The sequence below is a fragment of the Aotus nancymaae genome, unplaced genomic scaffold (genome assembly GCF_030222135.1).
Source record: "Aotus nancymaae isolate 86718 unplaced genomic scaffold, 86718_ANA_hifiasm-v0.15.2.pri h1tg000064l_1, whole genome shotgun sequence".
In the NCBI taxonomy this organism is placed as follows: Eukaryota; Metazoa; Chordata; class Mammalia; order Primates; family Aotidae; genus Aotus; species Aotus nancymaae.
In genome coordinates, this window is record NW_026988479.1 from 3,716,135 (window position 1) to 3,738,670 (window position 22,536).

At 35.1% G+C, this 22,536-nt stretch overlaps 1 protein-coding gene across 1 annotated transcript in view; it reads right to left on the bottom strand.

Annotated features, from left to right (window-relative positions):
- Window positions 1-22,536, bottom strand: part of FBN2 (fibrillin 2) — a 263,918-nt gene that overhangs the window by 152,603 nt on the left and 88,779 nt on the right. The window contains exon 7 of the mRNA XM_021664917.2: window positions 20,578-20,703. Coding sequence (XP_021520592.2) covers window positions 20,578-20,703 — 126 coding nt within the window. The remainder of the gene's footprint in view (window positions 1-20,577; window positions 20,704-22,536) is intronic.

Here is a 22,536-nt window from a genome sequence, read left to right on the forward strand (position 1 = left end):
TTACTGAAGAACTAACTAAATTTACCTGTGTCTGAATCAGAGTGTGTGGAAAGAAGTTAGGCTAGAGAGGTAAACAAAATGATCAGGCAGGAACTTTATCCTGAGAACAGGAGATCCACACAGGAAAGTGACATGACCAACTTGTGATTTAGAAAAGTGGTTGTGCTGCAGTATAGAGAATGGACTGCAGTGGAACATACAGGTGGTAGGAGTCCTGAAAGAAAGCTGTTTCAGTAATTTAGAAGAGAGACAATGGTGACAAAGACAGGGAAGTGCATGAATTCAGAATACATGTAGAAAATATATTTAGACTCCATCTAAATGTCTTGGTGATAAAATGGGTGACTTGGACCCAGGTTTATAACTTGGGAAAGAGAATGAATAATTGTGCCAATCACTGTCATGATGAACATGAGAACTGATGATAAGGTACACATAGGGTGGGTGTAGTGGGGCTGAAGACTCAGTCTGTGTATGTTGAATCCGAGATAATTGTGGTATGTTTAAAGTATACGTGCCTGGGAGGCAGCTGCATACAAGGTAGTAACTCAGAAGAGAGAGCTGTACTGTAGTTTGGGGGAGCCAGCTGCTTAGAGATGATTGTTCTGCAGGGATGTGAGGTAAGATAAAAAATGCAAAAGGTCCATCTAGTGATTTGGATTAATTTGTTTCACTTGACTGGTGTGAACAATCCCTAGATTAGAATGGGTTATGGAGTAAATGAGAAGTAAGAAAACAGAGAATGATTAGGGATAATTCCAAAGTTTGATGTGAACAAGAAGGAAGAGAGAGGGCAGTTACTCAAGGAGAAGATAGAAAGGGAAGGATATTTTTTAGAATGACGAAAAACACCACGTGTTATGCAGAGGATGAACCCTGTGGTCTGTCACATTATAACAATATTTGTGCATTATTTCAGGGTTTTACTATAGTACAATAGATATTCTTTCTGTTCCTCTTTTCTATTATTATTAGTCTAGGGAAGTACATTTAAAATAGCCTTTGTTAACATTAATGGGAACTAAGGGAACTTTTTAATTATGAGTTTTTTGTTCACTTAGGCTGAATAATAGCATTTTTGAAAGGCTACTACTGCAGCAAAGTAATGAATAGTTCCCTTTGGGCCTGAAATCAATACTGCATCTTTCTAAACACTAATTTGCAGTAACTCAGGCATGAAGTAATAATGGTGACAAGAGGCAGTTCCATCACAGTGCTTTTTAACATTGTAACAGTCTGAAAGCTATCTCTATTTCAAAATACATAAAAGTTACTGATAACATAGTCAAACAATATGAGTTTAAGTATTTGGTCTGCATTCCAAAGCAAGTATTTCTTGGAAAGCATAGCCATTTGCCAGCAGTAATTTTCTTTCTCTCTTTTTCTTTTTTTTCTATCTCTGTCCCTCTCTCTTTTTTGCGGGGAGGTAGTTTACTCAGGGTGGAAGCACTTTGTCACCCTTTGTTAGGCCAAATTTAGGACACATTAGGGCAAACTTAAAATTTAAAACATAGACCTTTAATATAAATGAGACCAAGCTATTTATGTTTTAAAATACTGAAGACTTAACACGATGACATTAAGCTTCTACAGGGGAATATTTTTTAACAATTAAGTGGCAAGCTGTGAGAGCCATGTCCTCCAGAATATTTCTTTCCTCCAATCATCCTCACTTTTCACAATTGCCTTAAACGTTTTAAATAAAGGGAAGTTAAATTGAAAGACTCCCTTAATGTTGGGTAAAATCTAAAATTCCAGCAGTGCAAAAGTCAGGAAATTCCAAAGTTAAATTTACTATACTCACTTAACCTTGGCAAAGCTGCAAGAATTTAGGATTTGGAATGTGGTATTTAATAAGGAAAATTTAATATTTTCCCATTAAACATCAGTACATGAAGGTGTAATCATAAAATCCTGAGGATTTTAAAATGTATTTTGGCATAATGCAGTAAGAACATTAATTTAAGAAGTCTTGATCTTTTATTAGTACTCTAAGGATGCATCTGAAAATCATTTATTTTGTATCTTCTAAGTAAATGGCACCAAATGAAAAAGAAATCCATCCTACATTCCACTATTGAATTATCATATAAATGAACATTAGCCTCTGTGCTTTTCATACTTATTACCTTAAAAAGAAATACACTCAGTGAAAACAGTACCCTCAGTCACTAGGACACATATATGTGCAATTTTTATAAAGAATGTTAATCTTCAAATTTGTAGAGTTGGAATTTTCTTAGTATTGATTGATTTTCTTATTCTTTTGACAGGTTACATTCATATATACTCCATACAAATTTTAAAAAGTAGCTGCACATACAGTGAACTACATAGACCTATCTGTGTATATGCAAAAAGTTGGTTGTGTACATGTGAATGTGTGAGCAGGGAGAGGTCACTCCTAATGGTTTGCCTGCAAACCACACACTTTGATCTTCTCAATGGGGTGATGAAATTGCATAAACCCAGCAAGTCATTCACTAGCATTATCTGTGCAAAATGAAATTCAAAATAGCTGAATGGAGAGACTACCAATTCTGTGACTGAACTTCATTAGGATCACACTCTAACTGTGCTAATATAGCACAGACACATTCATATTACACATCTGGACAATTCTCAAGTGCACCCAAACACTTCAGAGGTCTTCAATGAGACTCAAAAACCTTCATATTTGAAATTCTCTTTTCCTTAAGTTACTCAGAGCACCTGCTGTTTGATGATTTATGCAAAAGTTAAACTTTTGCCTGTAGACTTAGGACAATAAGTCACGAAGCTGAAAGTGTTTTGAATAGTTACATGTCAACCGAGAGAATATATGGTAATGAGTATTTGAAACTGCTAGAGCGCAAGCAAAAAGCAACTATTTCTCCCACTGCCATTTTGCACATTCTCTCTTACCCAGTTTGTTCTTGATCCTAGGAAATCACATGCAGTTCCCACAGGTTTTCCCATCCCCTTCAGATAAAATGTACACTCAAATCTAATAGTCTCATAACTCTAACCCTTCATTCAGTTAAAGCTTCCCTTCTTCCTGGGGTAAGCATCACCCAGGCTCAGAACCTGTCAGTGATGAAGGGGCAAAATGTCTTCTTCTATCTTTCTAGTCCTTTCTTTCTAGCAGGTAACTACTCTGAGCACTTTCAAGGTTGCAGTAAGGAAGTGAGAGGACAAGTATTAGGAACAAAGATCTTTCTTGATTATGGAGCTATAATCTCCTGGGCTTTTCCTTCTCAGTCTTCTTTGCTGCTTCTTTCTCATGTCCTGTACCTTTAAATGTTGAAATGTTCTAGGGCTCAGTACTTGGACTTGTCTAGCAAAATGTCTCCCCTGATTGACTTTATAAAGTCTCATGGCTTTAAACGTCAACTCTAAGTTGAAGACTTCCAAGTTTATATTGCCAACGTTGACCTTACCCTTGAACTTGACTCATATGCAATTACAAATATCTATCTAAATGTCTAACAGATGTCTCAAATTAACCCTCTAAAACTGAGTTCCTGAGATGGAACAGGGACCCCTCATAAGGGCCTGAACTTCTGCCTGCCACCCACCCCACCAAGCATGGAAATAAAAGATAATCTTGAGTTCTTTCAGGAGAAAGTCCAGGTACATAGCTAGCCCTGAGAAGTAACTTGATAAGCAAGAAGGTAACAATAGCTTAAAACAATAACCAAGGGAGTTCAAATCATGAGTTTTGTTCTCTATAGAAACTAAATATAGCATCTTAGCATATATCCCTGAGTTGTTTTTCAGAAACCCAGACCCCCATCAGAAAGATTTGCTGGCACATAGATCTCAGATCAAGATCAAGGGGAACTGAGGACTGAACTCTGACCGCCATTCTTTGTTCTAAAAGTTCTTCTTGAGGGACCTGGAGATAGCCATGCCCTCAAGCCAGAGCTAACATTCTTTTCTGCTGACTCCAAAATTTTAAACAAAGCTGTTCTTTCTTAACAAATTGCATACTGGAAAATATTTGACTCTACCTATGGTCTGTAAGCCCCTGCTTCAAGATACACAGCCTCTGTTGGTCAAACCAATGTATAAGCTCCATGTATTGATTTATGACTTTGCCTGTAACTTCTGCTTCCCTGCCTTTAAAAATCCTTACCTATAAGCCAATGGCGAGTTTGGGTCTGAAGCACAAGCTGCCTGATTCTCCCTGCTGGGCACTCTGCAATAAATGCCTCATTTTCTCTTGCTGTAATCTCGATGCCAGTGTTTGCTGCACTGGGCAGGTGAACCCAAGTTCGGCTCGGTAAACATTCCTGATAACTTTCTCCTCGCTACGTTCTGCCCACAGATGTTCTCCATCTCAGTTAATGGCAATTTCAACCTTCAGTTCTAAAAACCTTGACATTACTCAATTCTCTTCCTCCCCACCCCACAACTCATCTGTCAGCAAAGTCTGCTGGCTCAACCTTCAAAATACATCTGGAATTCAACCACTTCTCATCACTTTTACCACAAAAACCCCTGGTCCAAGCTACCATCAAGTCTCACTTAGATTATTGCAGGAGCCTCCCAAGTGGTCTCCCTGCTTCTCCACTTGTTCCCTTATTACCCAGTTACCACCCCGCAGCTGGAGTAAACCTTCCAAAATGAAGGTCAGAATATTATACTTCTTAATTGAAAAGCTCTAATGGCTCCCGTCTTGAGAATTCAAACTGCAGTCCAAAGTACTCACCGTGGCTGGCAAAACCCCTCCCCATGTAGCCCTAGACTACATCTCTAAACCCATCTCTTACCAAATAGTCTCCTCCTTAGTGCTCAGCTCCAGTTACACTGGCCTCCCAATGTCATCCCCTAGACACCTCAGGGGTGCCTCTACCTCAGGGGCACTGCACTTGCTGGCTCCCATCAGGAATTCAGCCCTGGTTTATCACTTTACTTCCTTCACATCTTAGCTAAAATAAGGCCATGTCAGTGACTTTCCCTGCTTGCCTGTTTAAAATTCCGCACCACATTAGCATTTTATAGGTTCTCATCCTATTTTATTTTCATTCTGACATAGCACAGACTTTAGTTGTTTACTGCCTGTTTTGTGTCTCTATAATTAGCCTTTATGAGAGCAAAGATTTTGATCTGTTTTGTTCATTACTCTATTCCCAGGATCTAGAAGAGTGCCGAACTCCATAAATATATTTCTGTATGAATGATTCAGGTATCAGTGCCCTCTGGTGTGGCAGGTCCAAAGTCTATTGTGTTATTGATATTTTGAGAATCCTCCCAACCCTAAGGTCTCTCATCTCTAGTGGATGATTCTAGGGATAATAACTCCTCTACCTGGCCACTTACAACTCTCTCATGGGCCCTAGGTTCCTGACAGTTTATCCTCATGCTGGGATCAGCCACCCTCCAGGTAGTTGCATGGACAGAGCCCTCCTCAGGACCATTCAACTCATCTTTTTTCTGTGAGGCCCTCACTTGGCAGATAGGAAACTCACATGCCCTCTGCCTTTCAAACTCTGGAATGCAGAACAGCCTTTCCAGGTGAGAGTCTGGCTGTACTCCTTACCTTCTCCCTCTCCCACACTCTAGTTCATGGATGTCACTTGTCAAAGGAGATTCCCAGTACCGTTCTCTTCAACCTTTTTGAGGATTCTCTTTTTACACAACGTGGAGGGCGTGATGGGTCACTAAAGGCAAAACAGTTTTCCCCTTCCCTTCATCACTTCTGTCCTCCCTCTTCCCACTCCTACTGCTCACAGGCTGTACAAATATTAAAGACAATAGTTTACAGTATAGTAGTATGCCCAAAAGAACTGCAAATGAAATTTTAATTGTCTTAAAGAGGAACAGATTCTAGAATATATTTTATTCATGAAATTAACACCATTTTTTAATTCCAGATAGCAAATAGAAATATTAATATTTAATTACCTAGCCTCTACAAATAGTGTTTACCTATAATTGCGTAAAAGATGTATACACAATGCAACATTATACTTTGTGAAAAATAACTTCAAAATAACAATCTTGCATCTTGAAACTACAAGGAAAATAAAGATATAGAAGAAATATTTTAAAATGAATAACCACATTTCATATCAAAGTCAGGATACTATACTTCCTGTTTTGCTCCACTTGTTAATTATGAGAAATACTTTTTCTATCACAGTAAATTATGAAAAACATTCCACGTGAGAGAAAATACATAATAATTTAATTTGTGAATGGTGATATTCTATGAGTTTATTAAGCTGAATTAATTTCTAAGCCTACAACTAAATTTTTACAGTATGGTTTCACTAAAGCATCAAATGAGAACCTTTTTATTTTTGCAAATTTCAAGTTTTCTATTGCAAAACATCTTCAAGGACTACAAATCTATTGTACTTAGAACTCAACAAAACAAGAAAGTAACCTCTGAGATATTTTTTTGCATATTATTTAAAGCTCTTTTTTTTCACTGTTGTATTTTCTTTCCTGTGGGTTAACTTCTAATATTTTGGTTATTTTTCTAACAGGTGTTAGCCATTTTCTTACTTATTTCTAGGGTCTTGCCTTTAATTTAGCCCTTTCAGCCTTTAATATGACTTGCAAATATTTTCTCTTCAGCATTTTCTTTTGACATTCTTTTTGATGCCTTTGCCAGTAGAAGTTTTTTGTTTTTCATTTTTAAAAACTTTTCTGTAGTTGAATATATCAGTTATTTTCTTTTTTAATTTCTGGATTTTTAACATAAAAGAATTATGTTTTATTATCGTACATTTATTGTTCTATCCTTTTAAAATTTAAGTCTTTAGTTTTTTGTTGTATTTGGCTTATTATGTTTTATATTCATATTTGAAATGTAGCATTATGTTTAAAGCACTTTCTTTCTTGTTCACCTTCATGTTTAAAACACAACCTAGTTATGTCTAAGCCTATAGCAGTAGTTGCTTATAGTTTTTTCTGTTGCAACATCATATTTAAAAAATAAAATACAGACCGGGAATGGTGGCTCACACTTGTAATACCAGCACTTTCAGAGGCCAAGGCAGGTGGATCATTTGAGGTCAGGAGTTTGAGACCATCCTGGCTAACATGGTGAAACCTTGTGTCTACTAAAAATACAAAAATTAGACGGGCGTGGTGGTGGCTGCCTGTAATCCGAGCACTTTGAGAGGCCAAGGTGAGTGGATTACTTAAGGTCACGGGTTCAATACCAGCCTGGCCAACATGGCAAAACCCCATCTCTACTAAAAATACAAAAATTATCATGTCTGTAATTTCAGCACTTTGGGAGACCTAAGCAAGTGGATCACCTGAGGTGACCTCCTTCAACACGTGGAGACTATGGGGTTTAAAATTCAAGATGAGATTTGGATGGGGACACAGCCAAACCATACCAGGTACCTCAAAAAAGAGTTTAGGGGTTTGTCCAATTTAAAGAAATAAAACTGGAAATCAGAGCACTTGGGTGAGGTTTATGCAACAATGACAGGTCAAGACCTTATTTGGGAAATCGCTTTCTAAAAGGCCTACTTCCTCTATCAGAGGATTGGAAAATAATGTTCAACAAATAAGTTTGAAGTTAGACTGAAGTACTAAAGGATATATCACTTTTACAATCCTCTCTTTTACCAACTTGTTGTTATAACTTTCAATACTTACTATTGATTTTGCAGCATGAGAGGTTTTTACTATAATCCTTAAAACAGGTAAGAACAAAACAAAAAGCAATTTTACTTCTATGTAATAGAACATAATAGATTATTATGATACTCTATTACTAATGGGAAAAGGGAAGCTTTGATTTATAGTCACATAGTCCTGGTAGCATTTCTGGGAATTTGGAAGATGAAATCTATAGCTGAAGAATATATTTATGCTTCAGATTAGCATCAACTATATAGCTAGTTAAGCAAGCCCTGCAAAATTTCATTTGATAGCATACAGCTGTTAGTTAATAGTGCCAAAATTCTCCTCTGCTGCTCATCAAACAGCACAAACCTGTAACCCAACCCTTCATTTGTCTTATGTTAGCTGCTGCTAGACTGGGACAAAAATATACCTCAGATAGTTTTATAATTAAACTGGAAAATACACAGTAATATGTAAAATATGAAACCACAGCCCTCTAGGAAAACCAAAGCTTACATAAAAATATATAAACACACTCAGTATCCACATGACATTAAAAGAAACCTTCACATATTGTAAATTTATTTGTTTATTTATTTTGATTTTACATCTTCTGAAATAAGGGCTCTTTAAATAGCTGTCTTCTGGAAGCAAGTGAAACAACTACTGGCACATGGAGAAACCATTTACCTAACCTTGTGACCAATATAGCAGGTGACTATAACTGAAATTCTCAGAATCTTTCATATTATCCTTAAAATATAATTATCTGTACTAAAATACAGTAAAGGCAAAGTATGGATGAGAAACACTATACTGAGATAAGAAAAGTTTGCATTAAGTTAAGAAGAAATTCTTAGCCTGAGACTAAGAAAGAAAGATAATTCAAGCATTATCACAGCGTTATTTATTTACATCTTGCCATAATATACTCCCAAGGATGCATCTAAAAGAAATAGCAGTCCATAATATCTTTCTACAGACTTTTGTACATTTTTTAATGCCTGGTGGTGAATAAACTACATATATAAAAGGACAGTAAATGACAGCACTGGCAAGAACTACAGTCCTGGATCTAGGTATTATATTTCAAGTTTTGTTACATTTTTATTTGACTACAGCAGGATTTCTTTAGGGTAGACTAATTTCCTTCAGGCACCCAACCAAGGTAATTTGTGAGATAGTTTTTCTATCTCTCCTCCTCTCTATTCCTCCTACTCTTCTTCCCTGTCTCTCTCCTTCTTTCTTCCTCTTTTTGTCAACTGAATATAAAGATACATATGAATATTATAGAACTTGCATTTTATTTTGGCTTCCATTATTGTTTTTTTCATTTCCACTATGAGATGGCTATTATATGTTAAGCAAAATAAAAATTTATTGAGCAATTATTTAGTAAGCGAAAGGGAGGTAGCATTTCCGATACCTTTTTCCTCTAATGGCAAAGTTCAAAATGTTCATCTGATCCTTTCACTCTGGGTAGAATACATTTTCCTATCATTAACACACATCTAATTTTATGTCTCTGAGAAAGATGTTTTGGAGGCTCTCAATTTTTCCAGTCATCTTTAGCAGACACTGAATTGTAAAAATCATGTGAATTACTTTACCATACTTTTTTTTTCATAATTTTTTCAAAAGAATTTAAACATACAATGGTACTGGGGAAACAACATTGATTCTCAGTATTTGGGAAACTTTTCCTGAATCCACCAAAGTGCAATTTCCTGACCACTGTCTTATGCTAAATAAATCAAGCCCTCGGAGTCTTAAATGTCCATTGCTGTCATTTAGGTGGAACTGGGGCAGGGAAGTAAAAACAGGCTGAGACCAGTCAGGAATTCGTGGATAATCTTAAATCTCTAGTTTCACATTTTTCTCATCTCATGATAGACTTGGGGGCATTTCATTGCCTGTTAATACTTTCATCAGACTAGGCAAATACAAGCTCTAGTAGGTCAACTTTGTTATTTTCAAGATTTGTTAGCTTTTTAAAAGAGTTTATTTATTAGAAACTGTACTAAAAAAATCAACGTGGAAATGATAATCAGATCTCTTCTACAATTAATTTGTTTGCTATCCTTGTCTTTAACAATGACCTAAAGTGTCAAATGCTTTATATGTTATGCATAAAAACCTTAGGCAGAAAAGAGCATTATTATCCCTATTGTAAAGATGCAGGCATTAATTTCCTTGAGATAACACAATTCTTATGGGGTGCAGCTGGAGCACAGATCAATATTTGGGTCCCAAATCTTAGGTTGTTGGCCACTATGTTCTCTTCCCTCCCCAAATTTATTTCCTGAATTTTACTGAAAACTTAAATTGTCATTTTTCTCTATAATTTTCCTCTTGTTGCAGGGATAAAAATGTTTGGAAAAAAAATTGTTTTTTAAAAAAGTTAAACTGTCATCTGGATATTTCAAATTTTGCTCCAGATTCACAATCCAGACCAAAGACTGTCTTCACATCCTCAAGATTACCTTTTGCAGAATAATGTTCGTTTGGAATATGTATTTTTTTCACAGATTTCGTGTTCATGACAATAATGTTACCCACTGTGCCTCAAATAAAGAACTCTTTCTGGTCTAGGCTTTTATAGAAACCTATGCATGCAACTTTCCATGTAAACCATTTTGTTTGGGTTGAAATTAAAGGAGTGACATCACTTCAATATTTCCCCATGAAATATTGCTGTTAGTTGACTAATACTGTCAAGGTGCTGTCCAAGCTGCTCAACATATGTGTTTTACTAGTGCATGTCATTTGTGAGAAGAAACTAAAATAGTTTAGATTGGCAACTTCTGATAAATATGCGAGGGGGTGCTAAGTGCTCATTTTGCCTCGTATGTCAGCTCTGAGCTGCTGTTTGGCTGCCCCTCTGGAGCTGCTATCATTCTTCCCTGCTGGTCTCACTTTCCTGGATGTGATGTTTCCATTTATGAAACACAGCATGGGCTTCTAAAAATCAGACTGAAAATATCACTGCTAGTATGCCCTTCCTAAATAGTTTATAAAGGCATACACACTTCAAATTTTCATTTCATATTTTAACTCTTAATATATATTATCCAAATGACTCTGCACTAAATTTCTAAACCACTCAATGCTCTGCCTCCCAACATAAATGAATAAAAAAAAAGTGGATTCCTTAGTGCAAAGAACTTTCATTGGATTACAAGTAATTGTCTATTTTCTATGGAGAAAGAGAGGAAAACGGTAGCCCTGAGCGATGTCATTTTTGCTTAGTACAAATAAGAAAAATTCAAAAAAGGCTTTGATTCTTAAATCCAGTAGCTCCACTTAAAGAAAAAAAAAGTATGGAAATGTTTGCAGTATCTTCGTTTCTCCTGTATTATTTCCTAATCTGAATGACGAGCCCAGCGTCTCATGGAAGAGACATAAAAAGTAATCCAGAAGACAAAGTCCTTTAAACCAGGGTAGAATCCCTTGGCAGTTATTCCTCCACCAATCTGGGTGGAAGGCTGGGAGACACACAGTCCTGGACTGAGGTGGAGATGGAGGTCACGCGCCCTCACTACAGGGAATGTCAAGCTCTTTTTTTTTCCAGTCAGGCACCCAGCAACAGTATGGGTGCTAACATTGTTAGCACAAAACTCTCCTGCATGCTAACATTGTTATGACCTAAGCTGCTCACACAGAAATCTCTCATGATAGAAATGTGAATGAGTACCTTTTTGGTAATGAAGAGATCAAAAGAGAGGACAAACAGACATTCCTAGGGAAAACCCAAATGACTCTGGCTCCAGGGTGGAGTTCACAGACTCAACTTAGAATAAGATACCTGGTACAACACCGCACAGAGTGTATGTACCAGAAAGTATGTTGAATACTATTCACAATGGAAAAAAATCGGGAAACAAATGCCCATCAATGGGAAAGCTGATGAACACACTATGGTATAGCTACATCCTGGAATATTGTATCCCATTCTAAAGAATGAGTTAAAGCAGCATGTAATTACATAGATCAATCATGTCATTATAATATGAAGTGAAAAAAGTAAATTCCACACAGCATTAAAACTCTTTTGTAAAGTTTAACAACAGCAATAATAATGATGATGATGAATGGCGTATCTCTGGATTTAATAAAACAATCTAAAACTTAACAAGAAGATGTAAGATCCCTATACAAAGTGAAGTTATATGGAGGCCTCATAACCACCATGGGTAGATGCAGGTTATTGTCATGGTCCTAGCTGTTGGTTTTGGTGGTTTCATGAGTACTTATTATATTATAATAACAAAGCAAAAGTAGGTCATGGATCAACAATTATAAGAATCATAAATCAAATACTATGATTAATACAATATTATGCACCTGAAAGAGAAAGAGGGAGCACCATATATAGAGAGAGTAGTCTAGTAGATGAATAGATACAGAAACAGTATGTATGTATGGAAAGATAGAAAGACAGGAGAAATACTGAAATAAATAAATGAAAGCATCATAAAAATGAAGAAACTGATGTGTTTTTTATTTTGAAAGTCCAAATTTCAGTAGGTCATGTAGTTTATTCACAATTGGTGACCAGGGTTTTGCCAACTTTTTGTTTATAAATGACTTAACAACATCTTTTTTCTTCATAACATGACTACCACAGGCTCAAGTGCAGTGGCATGATCCCAGGTAACTGCAACCTCTGCCTCCTGGGCTTAGGTGATCGTCTTGCCTCAGCCTCCCGAATAGCCGGGACCACATGCATGCACTATCACGTCTGGTTAATTTTTGTATTTTTAGTAGAGATGGCGTTTTACATGTGGCCACTCTGGTCTCAAACTTCTAGTCTCAAGTGATCCGCCTGCCTTAGCCTCCCAAAGTGCTGGAATTACGTGCTGAGTCACCGTGCCGGGCTACATTTGCTCATTTAAATGTTATATTTTTCCAAAAGCGTATTATAATCAGCTTCATTGTAATTACCATCTTTATCTGTCCCTTAATGTCTGTTTTATTTCTACTTCAAGTCATTGAATATATTTTAATGAAATTTTTCTCTGACAGCAATTAACGGGAGGATCATTAAAGTCAAACACATTTCATTTGACACTCTTAAACATTTATTGATTGATAAAAGTAATAGTTTTATAAGTGAAAAGGTCCCATATTTTCATCCCACATTCAGTAAGCATTAGATATGCATAATATTGTCTGCTTGGCAGCACATAATGTGCCATAGATATACCTAGTGTTATAAAGGTTGCAATGCCCTGTGACAGAGGCTCTAACAACTTTGTATACATTGTTCCAGGAAGACAAGAGTTTTGGAAAGAAATTCATTGGAACCTTAAGAAAAAAAGTAACAAATAAATGGGTCTTCCCATCCCCAACCTTAGTTTCAGTTTTAAATTTTTTGACTAGGTAATACATTTACATGGTTCAAAGTCAAAAACTTAGGTTAGGGACTCAATGTGAAATCTCCTCTCCATTCCTTTTTCCAAGTCAGACAATTTTCACCTCTGAGAATATCCAATGACACAGACTTTCTAGTCCTTCCAAGGACATTCTATGCATTAACACACACACACACACACACACACACTTTTTAATATTTTTTATGAAAATGTTTACAAAATTGCTTTTGTCATGTAACAATACACCTTCAACATACATTTATATCGATATATAAAGTGTCTGCTACCTTTCTGTGAGGATGAGCAGTTTCCCACTGTGTGCATGTTTTGTAATTGAATCAGTCCACTATCCTTTATATGTCTACTATATTTTGCTACTAGAAAAAATGACAGAAGGAATAACGTTATTAAAGTTCATCATTTCTTGATTATGAGTATAGACAAAACAACTTCCTAGAATTAAAATTAAGTGATTAAATATTATAGTATGGATATTTGTAATTTTGACAGATATTTCTAAATTGTCCTCTAAATAGGGCACTTTTATATTCTTATCAGGAATTTGTGAGAGTGTCTATTTCTTAACACCCTCACCAAAACAGTTTGCCATTAGAATTTTTACTTTATCAACATTTAGAAATAAAAGATAGTATCTCACAGTTTTACATTACATATTCTTATTCTAAATATACTCTGCTTATATAATTAAGGATAAATGTTTTTGTGGGTCACTGGTATTTCCTTTGCCATCAGAATTCAATTCATATCCTTGATCATTTTGTTGGATGTTTTCTTACTGATTTGCGGAATCTCTTTGTATTAGAAAAATTTGTCTTTATATGTGTTAAGAGTTGTAAATGTTTTTCCCAGTTTAGCATTTGTCTTTTTTTTCCGGTTAGTAACGTTTCTTTCTTTCATTGACATGTAACTTATTTTATGTAGTTGAATTTATCAATCTATATCTCTATAGCTTTCAAGTGGGCAACACATTGAAATATGCTTTCTCAGGTCTAAGACTATATAAAAATACTCACGATTATTTTTAGTATTTTTTTTGTTAATATCTGTATTTTTGATTCATTTAAAATTTATCCTGGCATAAGATATGACATACAGATCCAAATTTATCTTTTTCAAATAATACCGTTATCTCAACATGATTTACTGCAAATTTGATTTTTTTCCCTTATTGATTTAAATATCACAAATTCAAATTTTACTGAAAGTTTTATTGTGTTTCATTTGGCTATCTACATACTAGTACCATGGCAATTCAAATATTTTAGCTTTACAACATGTTTTAGTATCTAAAATGTCTTGTTCTCTATTCTTTCAAATATTTTGCTATCTTATCTTTCCATAGGAACAGTAAAGTACACTCTTGGCTATTTTAAAACTATTTCTTTAGACTATTGCTATTAACTCCTGTATTAGTCCATTTTCACATTGCTATAAAGAGCTACGTGAGACTGGGTAATTTATAAAGAAAAGAGGTTTTATTTTATTGGCTCATTGTGCCACAGGCAGTACAGGAAGCATAGCTAGGGAGGCCTCAGGAAACACACAATCATGGTGGAAGGTGAACAGGAAGCAGGCACCACTTGCCTGGCCAGAGCAAGAGGAAAAGAGAGAGAACGGAGAAGAGCTACACACTTTTAAAAAACCAGATCTCATGAGAACTCACTCACTATCACGAGAACAGCAAGGAAGAAATCTACCCCCATGATCTAATCACCTCCCACAAGGCCCCTCTTCCAGCACAGGGGATTACAATTGACACGAGATTCGGGTTGGGACGCAGACCCAAACCATATCAACTCCCTTCTGTCAACACAGACAAAGTTCAGTTCCACTTTCTTACCCCTACTTTTGTTTTCTAAGACCTGCAATTATAATTCTAAAGCATAGTGAATGGATTATTTAGGTGCAGAAAATTTAATGAACAGAAAATATAACAAAAATCCCTTAAGTGAATATCTAACACATAAGCCAGAGAGGCAGCAGAGAATACTTTGGAGAGAAATGTTTACTTTTTCAAGAATTAACCCTCATGGGCTAACTTCTTTTTTTTTTTTTTTTTGAGACAGAGTCTCACTCTGTTGCCCAGGCTGGGGTACAGTGGCACGATCTTGGCTCACTGCAAGCTCCGCCTCCTGGGTTCAAGCAATTTTCCTGCCTCAGTCTTCCAAACAGTTGGGATTACAGGTGCAGGCCACCATGCCCAGCTAATTTTTTTTTTTTTTTTTGTATTTTTAATAGAGACGGGGTTTCACCATGATAGCCAGGATGGTCTCAATCTCCTGACCTCGTGATCTGCCCACCTCGGCCTCCCAAAGTGCTGGGAATACAGGCATGAGCCACCGTGCACAGCTGGTCTAACATCTTAAAAGTCTTCATGGAAACCAGCCACATATGAGTACAGTGCTTAAATTGGTTAATCTGGGGACGGGGACTGATTGGTCAATTTGGGTTGGAGCCAGTGAACTGCCAGGTGATACATTTGCAATCCCTGATGATACAAATAAAAAGTTCTCCCAACCATGAAGGCTAAAGTGAAGAAACGGAAATGAAGGTTAAGGCTGTGTATTTTTTTTACTTTTATTTTATCAGGGCAGACAGACAATGCTTTTTCCAATCATGCAGCTTATAATCTCTACAGTCAGTGCCAGGATCATTAAACTGGATCTACTTCTGGACTTGCTAGATTCTGGCCAGGGTACTACCACAAAATGCAATGGGCAAAGGGAGAACCACACTCCTATTGCAACTGCTGTCTCCATGAGCCTCCTTGTCAGCACAGTCCCAGGCTGGGATGTGTGCCTCCTGGTCATGCAACACCTTTGTTTGCTCAATAGCACTGGCAAAGAGCAAAAGCTCTGGAGTCAATCTAGCACACTGCAATCCTGGCTCTGCCTTTTCTCATCCATATAATCTTCAGAAAGTTACTTGGCCTCTTTGTGCCTCAGTTTTTTCATCTCTAAAGTGAGTTAATAATAGTAACGAACCTCACAGCTCTGTTGTCATGATTTAATAAGATAACCCATGCGAAGCAGTTTAAGTACTATCTAGAATATAGCAAATGTTCAATTAATATAGATTTTATTAATTTTATTTTGGTACATATATCCTGCTGGCAGAGTCAGGATATGTACCAGGCAAGAGAAATAGTTTAGATACAATGTGATAAGTGAGAGAGGAATAAATTACTTGTGAGAGAGGCAAAAGCAGGTTTGAGTGTAGCACCCCTGACTTTTTTATTCAAGAGAGAGGAAATGCACGTTTTAACTACATTGTTATAAATTAAGCTAAGATGATTTTCATGGTTTTTAAATTTATGACCCAAAAAGTCTTATCTGTTTCCAATGTTAGCAATTCCCTTACCTCACTCTCCATTTCAATATGTAGTTTTCCCCTTGAGAATGTTAATGGATTTATTTCTTATTTATTTTAAAATTAATATGCTTTATGTAATATGAATAAGAGCAAGTACTTTTCATTTTAGTACAGAAAGTTTATTTTCCATGGTTTATCTAAGCAGAGTTGGAACAGCGGCAAAGGAGACTGTGCCAAAAACTTTTATGAGTTTCATGAGCATAAATAAATATATTTGTTGTTGCAAATCTCAAACAACAAAATACTGTGTTAATGGAACAAAGCTGAAAACTCTTCAAAATAAATTGCAAACAACTATCTGCCACATAAAGAGCCATTGAAGGGAAACTTTCCAATACAATGATGCTCTTTTTCTGCCTCCCATGTAAGCCAGGAAAAAATAACTAGCTCAAGGAATGTTAACGAAGGTATAGTCTGGAAGGGGGGATCATGCAAGGACATCTGGCTCCTGCTTGTGCTTTATCCACATGGACTGAAATTCAAATGAAAATATTCTATTGTAAAAAAAACCATGCTGAGCAGTCTTCTAATGTACCATTTCATATTATATTGATGTGTTCTGCTTCCCTTCTTCATTTAAATTAAATGAATATTTAAATTAGTGGATGTTTGAACAGAGAAAGTTAACTGAAACAACCTTCTCTTTGCATGTGATGAAATGGTTTACTCCACCAAAGAAATCATTTTACCCACTGTATGAAAGAATTAGGAAATTAGATTTGGGAACCAAGCTGGCACAGCAGAAACAAAACATGGCTTCAGTAAGCATCATGACAGGTATTTTGAGATTCGGGACGCTAATTGAACAAAGGTCCCAAATTTGAGATTCAGGACCCTAATTGGTTCTCCTTAAAACAGACACACACACACAAACACACCACACACACACATACACACACAAAGAGAGAGGAAAAGGGAGAAATGTGTATTTCTTTCTGCTTTGAGCTCAGATTTACAGCTTACCTAGTAGTCTGTATCTGAATATGAGGGAAAAAAGAGTTGCAGGAGAATCACACAACATAAGCCTCCATGATAGACAGTGACAGACATGTTTCAAATGTTAAGTTAGAAGACGAATTCTGCCCCCACCATTTAAAACATTTTTAATAAAAACTATATATGGTCAAACTTAATTTTTTGGCAGTACAAGCCTTTCATAATAAGATTTCTGTTAAGAAGACATCTCAGTAAATGAACAGAAGACATTTCCTTCTTTTAGCTAAAACACAAAGGTCTCTGACCTCAGAAGCATTGCCTGCAGGTGACCAAAGAGAAACAAGGACACAGAAAATCTAAACATTTCAAACTGTATTTAATATTTACGTGCTCATGGTCTCTCAAAAGCCACCAAAGCAAAATTAAATTGTTCACAAAATGAAAAATGGTAAGATAAAATTTCTTTGGGGAAGACTAGTAGCTTCTTTCCAAATTCAGTTTTAATTCTGGGCCCACATTTTACCTTGTTTTTGGACTTTCAGCCCAAGTCAAATACATTAACTTATTATATATCCTACTACCAATTAATGAACATATATTTGTTAGGAGCCTACTAAATAACAGAAACTGTTCTCGTCTCTGGGATACAGCACTAAAGACAGAGTCTCTGTCCTCAAGGATCTTATTCAAGGGTTGGAGTGAGAATTAACAAACAAATACACACACAAAATATCAATAACATAATGTTTAAAGATTAATAAGCTAATTACAGTTTCTTGTTAAGGACGTCACCATTTTCCTAATCGCTCAGACCCAAAATACTGGACTGATTTTTCTTATTTCTCAACAGATTTACCAACTTAAAGACCAAAAAAAAAAGGTTTTTTTACAGAATTTTATTGCTGTATGAACAGAAATATAAAATGTGCTACAGTAAAAACAGGAAGGGCATCTTCTTAAAATAAATCTGCCAATACTACTATGTTTTATATTCACACTGTAATTCACATAAGAAATTAAAATATTTTACCTTTGATAGTTGATCAAAAATAATTGCTATAGTAATATTTTTATTTAGAGCAAACATTACATTTATGGCAAGATTTTTGCAGACACTACATTATACAAAAAACTGACTACAATTCAAAATCTGTCACTAAGTGTAGCAACTGTTTATAGCTTTTCTATAAATTACATTAAATAATTTTATATAAGCAAATACTACTTTTTCTTTTATATAAAGAAACAATATTACCCAGAGAAATTGAAGACAGCCACTTTTAAGACATATTTAAATAAATATGACTTATACACAAGTAAAGCCTTCATAAAACCTTTATATTTCAAATTCTAATCACTACTTCTTCCAATTCTGCTATTCCCCACCAATCCCAAATGCTAAATCACATAATTATTTCTGGGCAATGGTTAAATGGATTTGGCTGCCTGGGCAGGAAGTAAAAAAAGGCAGGACTGGATTCAGGGCTTTGGGTGGTGCCTACATGCGATCAATATTCCTCTTTCCTAAAGAACACAGGCAAGTGGTGAATAAAGACTTGCACTGTCTTTCTCCCATTTCTGGCTTGGGTCTGTATGTTGCTTTGATGAAATGTAATGTAGAAAAGCCACATTCCATTTTTAGCTAAAAAGAAATACATTGTTTGTTGTGCACTGGAAATGTCACAACTACTATAATCAGTCAGTGGCTGTGCCTTCTCATCTATAATCAAACTTTGTTCCCAAGTACATCTAGTTTAGATATTAATAAAAAGTGAAAGGGAGTGACAAAAGTTTAAGCAACACAATCCAGTTAAAAAAAAAGCCAGGAGGAAAAATACAAAAAGTGGCCAGGAAAAAGCAGCATAACCTAGAATTTCTGCAGCTCCCTGAGTTTTTGGTCTAACGTTTGTGCTTCTTCAGATAATTCAGATATTTTTTCACATAGTCCAAGTGTTACTTACACTTTTCCACTACAGGCTGACTTTGACTATCAACAGTGGATTCAAGTAGCATAAGATCCTTGGGCATTCTTGTAAACAATTTCATGGAGAATTTATTGGGTCCTTAAAGTAATCAACTACATTTTTTTAAACTTTCTTCTTGGAGGATGAAATTAATTTGTAATTATGTAAAATATATATAAAAATTAATTTGGAGCTAAGTATACCTGAGCCAGGGCAAATGAAAAAACATAAGCTAATACATGTCCCAAGGATTTATAATGTTATGATTTCTGGCATTGAAGCAATGGCATTAGGTACCCACATTCTACCTCCTATCAAATAATACAGTTCATATTACTGTTTATCTTCTATAATTAAACTTTAGATTTTGCCTCTTCCCATTTTCTTTTTTACAAAGAGGAACACAGCTGTTTACAACCAATCAACAAAAAATAACTCAAACTACTTTTGGGAAGAGAAAGGGCAAAAGACTTAATTTGAGTTGACAATAATGCTTATGTCACAAAAAACGAGAACAGTTATACTCTATTGCCTTTAGAAAATTGCCTTAGATTAAAAAAATTTATTTAAGCAACACTACTGAAAAGATAAACATATCAAAATTACTAGTCATCAAAATTATTCTAAATATCCATGATCATTGAAGCTACATGTACTTAGAAACCACTTGAATTTTGTAATAGTGATATAGGTCTTGATCACAGACATATATATAACAAATAAATTTACTCTATTTGAGGATTGCTAATGGAACTTACATTTCAATATTATAATCCATATTTAATATTGCAGAAAAGTATTAGGTTTTCTGATATCTTTATTTGAGCAAGCTATTCTTTATTAGGATATTTGCAGTGGTAATTTCCAAACCCTTCCTGAATCAATAATCCATTTTAAAAAATCTGGTGGTCAAACAATATTCAGTATAGCAAATAGAATATTTTATTTTATAATATATGACATGGTGGCAGCTACTAACACATCATTTACACATGATTCTACATTTCACTTGGACTTCTTATCTCTATCTCAATTTTAGTTTTTGACATAACTTTATATAAGTGAATCAAATGACTGGATTACTCCCATTCTCACTGCACCACAACTGAGATAACAAACTAGATACAAATGCTCATTGACTCTTTTCAGATTAAAACCATTAAGGTTACAATACACAAACAAATGCAAAACTATTCTAGGGTTAAACCTATGCTTTTATAGTAGATAAAGAGTTTTAATTGTGACCAATAGTCTTCAGAATGTCAAATGAAGTCATGTTTTTCTTGTATTCAAAGTCAACAATTAGGCATGTTTCCCAAAGTAGAGAGACTCACCTTCACATTTCTGAGTAGTTTCACTCTGCTTGTGACCAGCAGGGCATCTGCATTCAAAAGAGCCCACTGTATTGATACAGTTTCCTCCTTGGCATATCCCTGGGATAGCCTGGCATTCATCAACATCTGCAAGAAGAAAACATTTTGAACATTGATTTTAAGAATATCTCTCTATATATTTTTACTGTATAGAAGAAACTCAGTTGTTCTCAGGAGAGTGGGTTCAGAGAAGGGAAACCCCTTTGTATGCATCTGTTTTAATTTATGTAAATGGTATCATGTTATATATCTTAGTTTAACTTTTATTATTCATTTTAGAATTTTTTTTTTTAAGATCCATCCATACTGTTACGTGGACAATCTGTAGCTTCAGTTGGCTGCAGAACTTCTTAATATGTTTCCTCTCCTAATCATGGACACTTGGTTTATCTCTAACTTCTCAATACCTCAGTGAATGGTTCAGTGAATGTCTCCAGTACATTTCTTTGTGAAGTTGAATGACTATGGACCTTGAGGACTCAAAGAGACTCTTTATCACTTTGCTGTAGACCCAGAACACAATTAGTAGATCATAGGGTATACATGTAACTAATATGAATAAATAGTGTCCAGTGGTTCTTCAGAATGCCTGCAGGAGTCTTCATGCCACTGGCAGTCTACACATCTCTACTGTTTATGAAGATTCCTGTATTTCTTCTTTCCTGCCAAGTACATGATATTACTATCCAATATCCTAATTTTCTTTGGCATAATAATTGTAAAGGAATATTAATTATTACTTTAATTTTCATTTCTCTAATTACTAGCTCCTGATTATTAGCTTTTTTTGTTTCCTCATGCTAAAGCTGTCTATTTATATTCCTTAAATACTGGTATATTGGAATTGCTGTCCTTACTCTAAATTTAAAATTTCAGTTTTAGAGATTGAAATCATCATCCTATCCTTTAAATTGCCTATTAATTTTATCGATGTAGAAACACTGACATAATAAAATTCATGAAGGCTTAATTAAGAATTTTCAGACTTTAAATGTAAAAGGAAGTTCTTCAGGAAAAATAATAGTGAGATTAAAATTCTAATCTACACACAAAAAAATGAAAAACGGTAGAAATAGTATGTTGATGAATATAAAATACATTTTTAAATTTTTTAATTAATCCAAACAGAATTAATTTTTCAAAGCAACGACAACAATAATGTATTTTGGATGTTATAACACACAGAAGTAAAAAGTATAATAACAATAGCATGAAAAATCAAAGAGGTAAATGAAACCATTGTAAAGTTATTACATAATAAGTGAAGTGGCATTATATTATTTGAAAATACACTGTAGTAAGTTAAATATGTATAAACACTGAAAAATAAACAGAAATATAGCTAATAATCCAATTGTGGAGATAAACTGCAATACAAGAATATACACTATTAATCTAAGAGTCAAGCAAAGAGAAAAAGAGTCACAAATAGGTGAGACAGACACAAAAAATAGTAAAATAACAGATTTAAACACAATAAAACTGATAATTATATGAGATGCCCATAGCAGAAAAAAATCTCATTAAAAAGTCTGATTGTCAGATTTTTTTAAAAGCAAGATCCAATTTTAAGTTGCCTACAAGAAAACTACTTTGACATCTGAAAAAGTAAAGTGATGAAAAAGATATACTGAGAACACAATCCAAAAAAATCTAGAAAGGGTATGTTAATACTCTAAGTAGCATTCATCAGAACAAGTAATGTTGTTTGTGGATAAAAATGGATATTGCATAATGACAAAGGGTCAATTTATCAAGAAGACACAATAATGTTTACTGTGTATGCAAGATTATAAAGCATTAAACACCTGGAGCAAGGGTAATTTCAGCACAGAGAGAAAAGAGAAACAGATAACCTGCAAGTATGTGGAAATTTCCACATTCTTCTCTTATTAACTAAAAGAGTAAGTAGACTGAAAA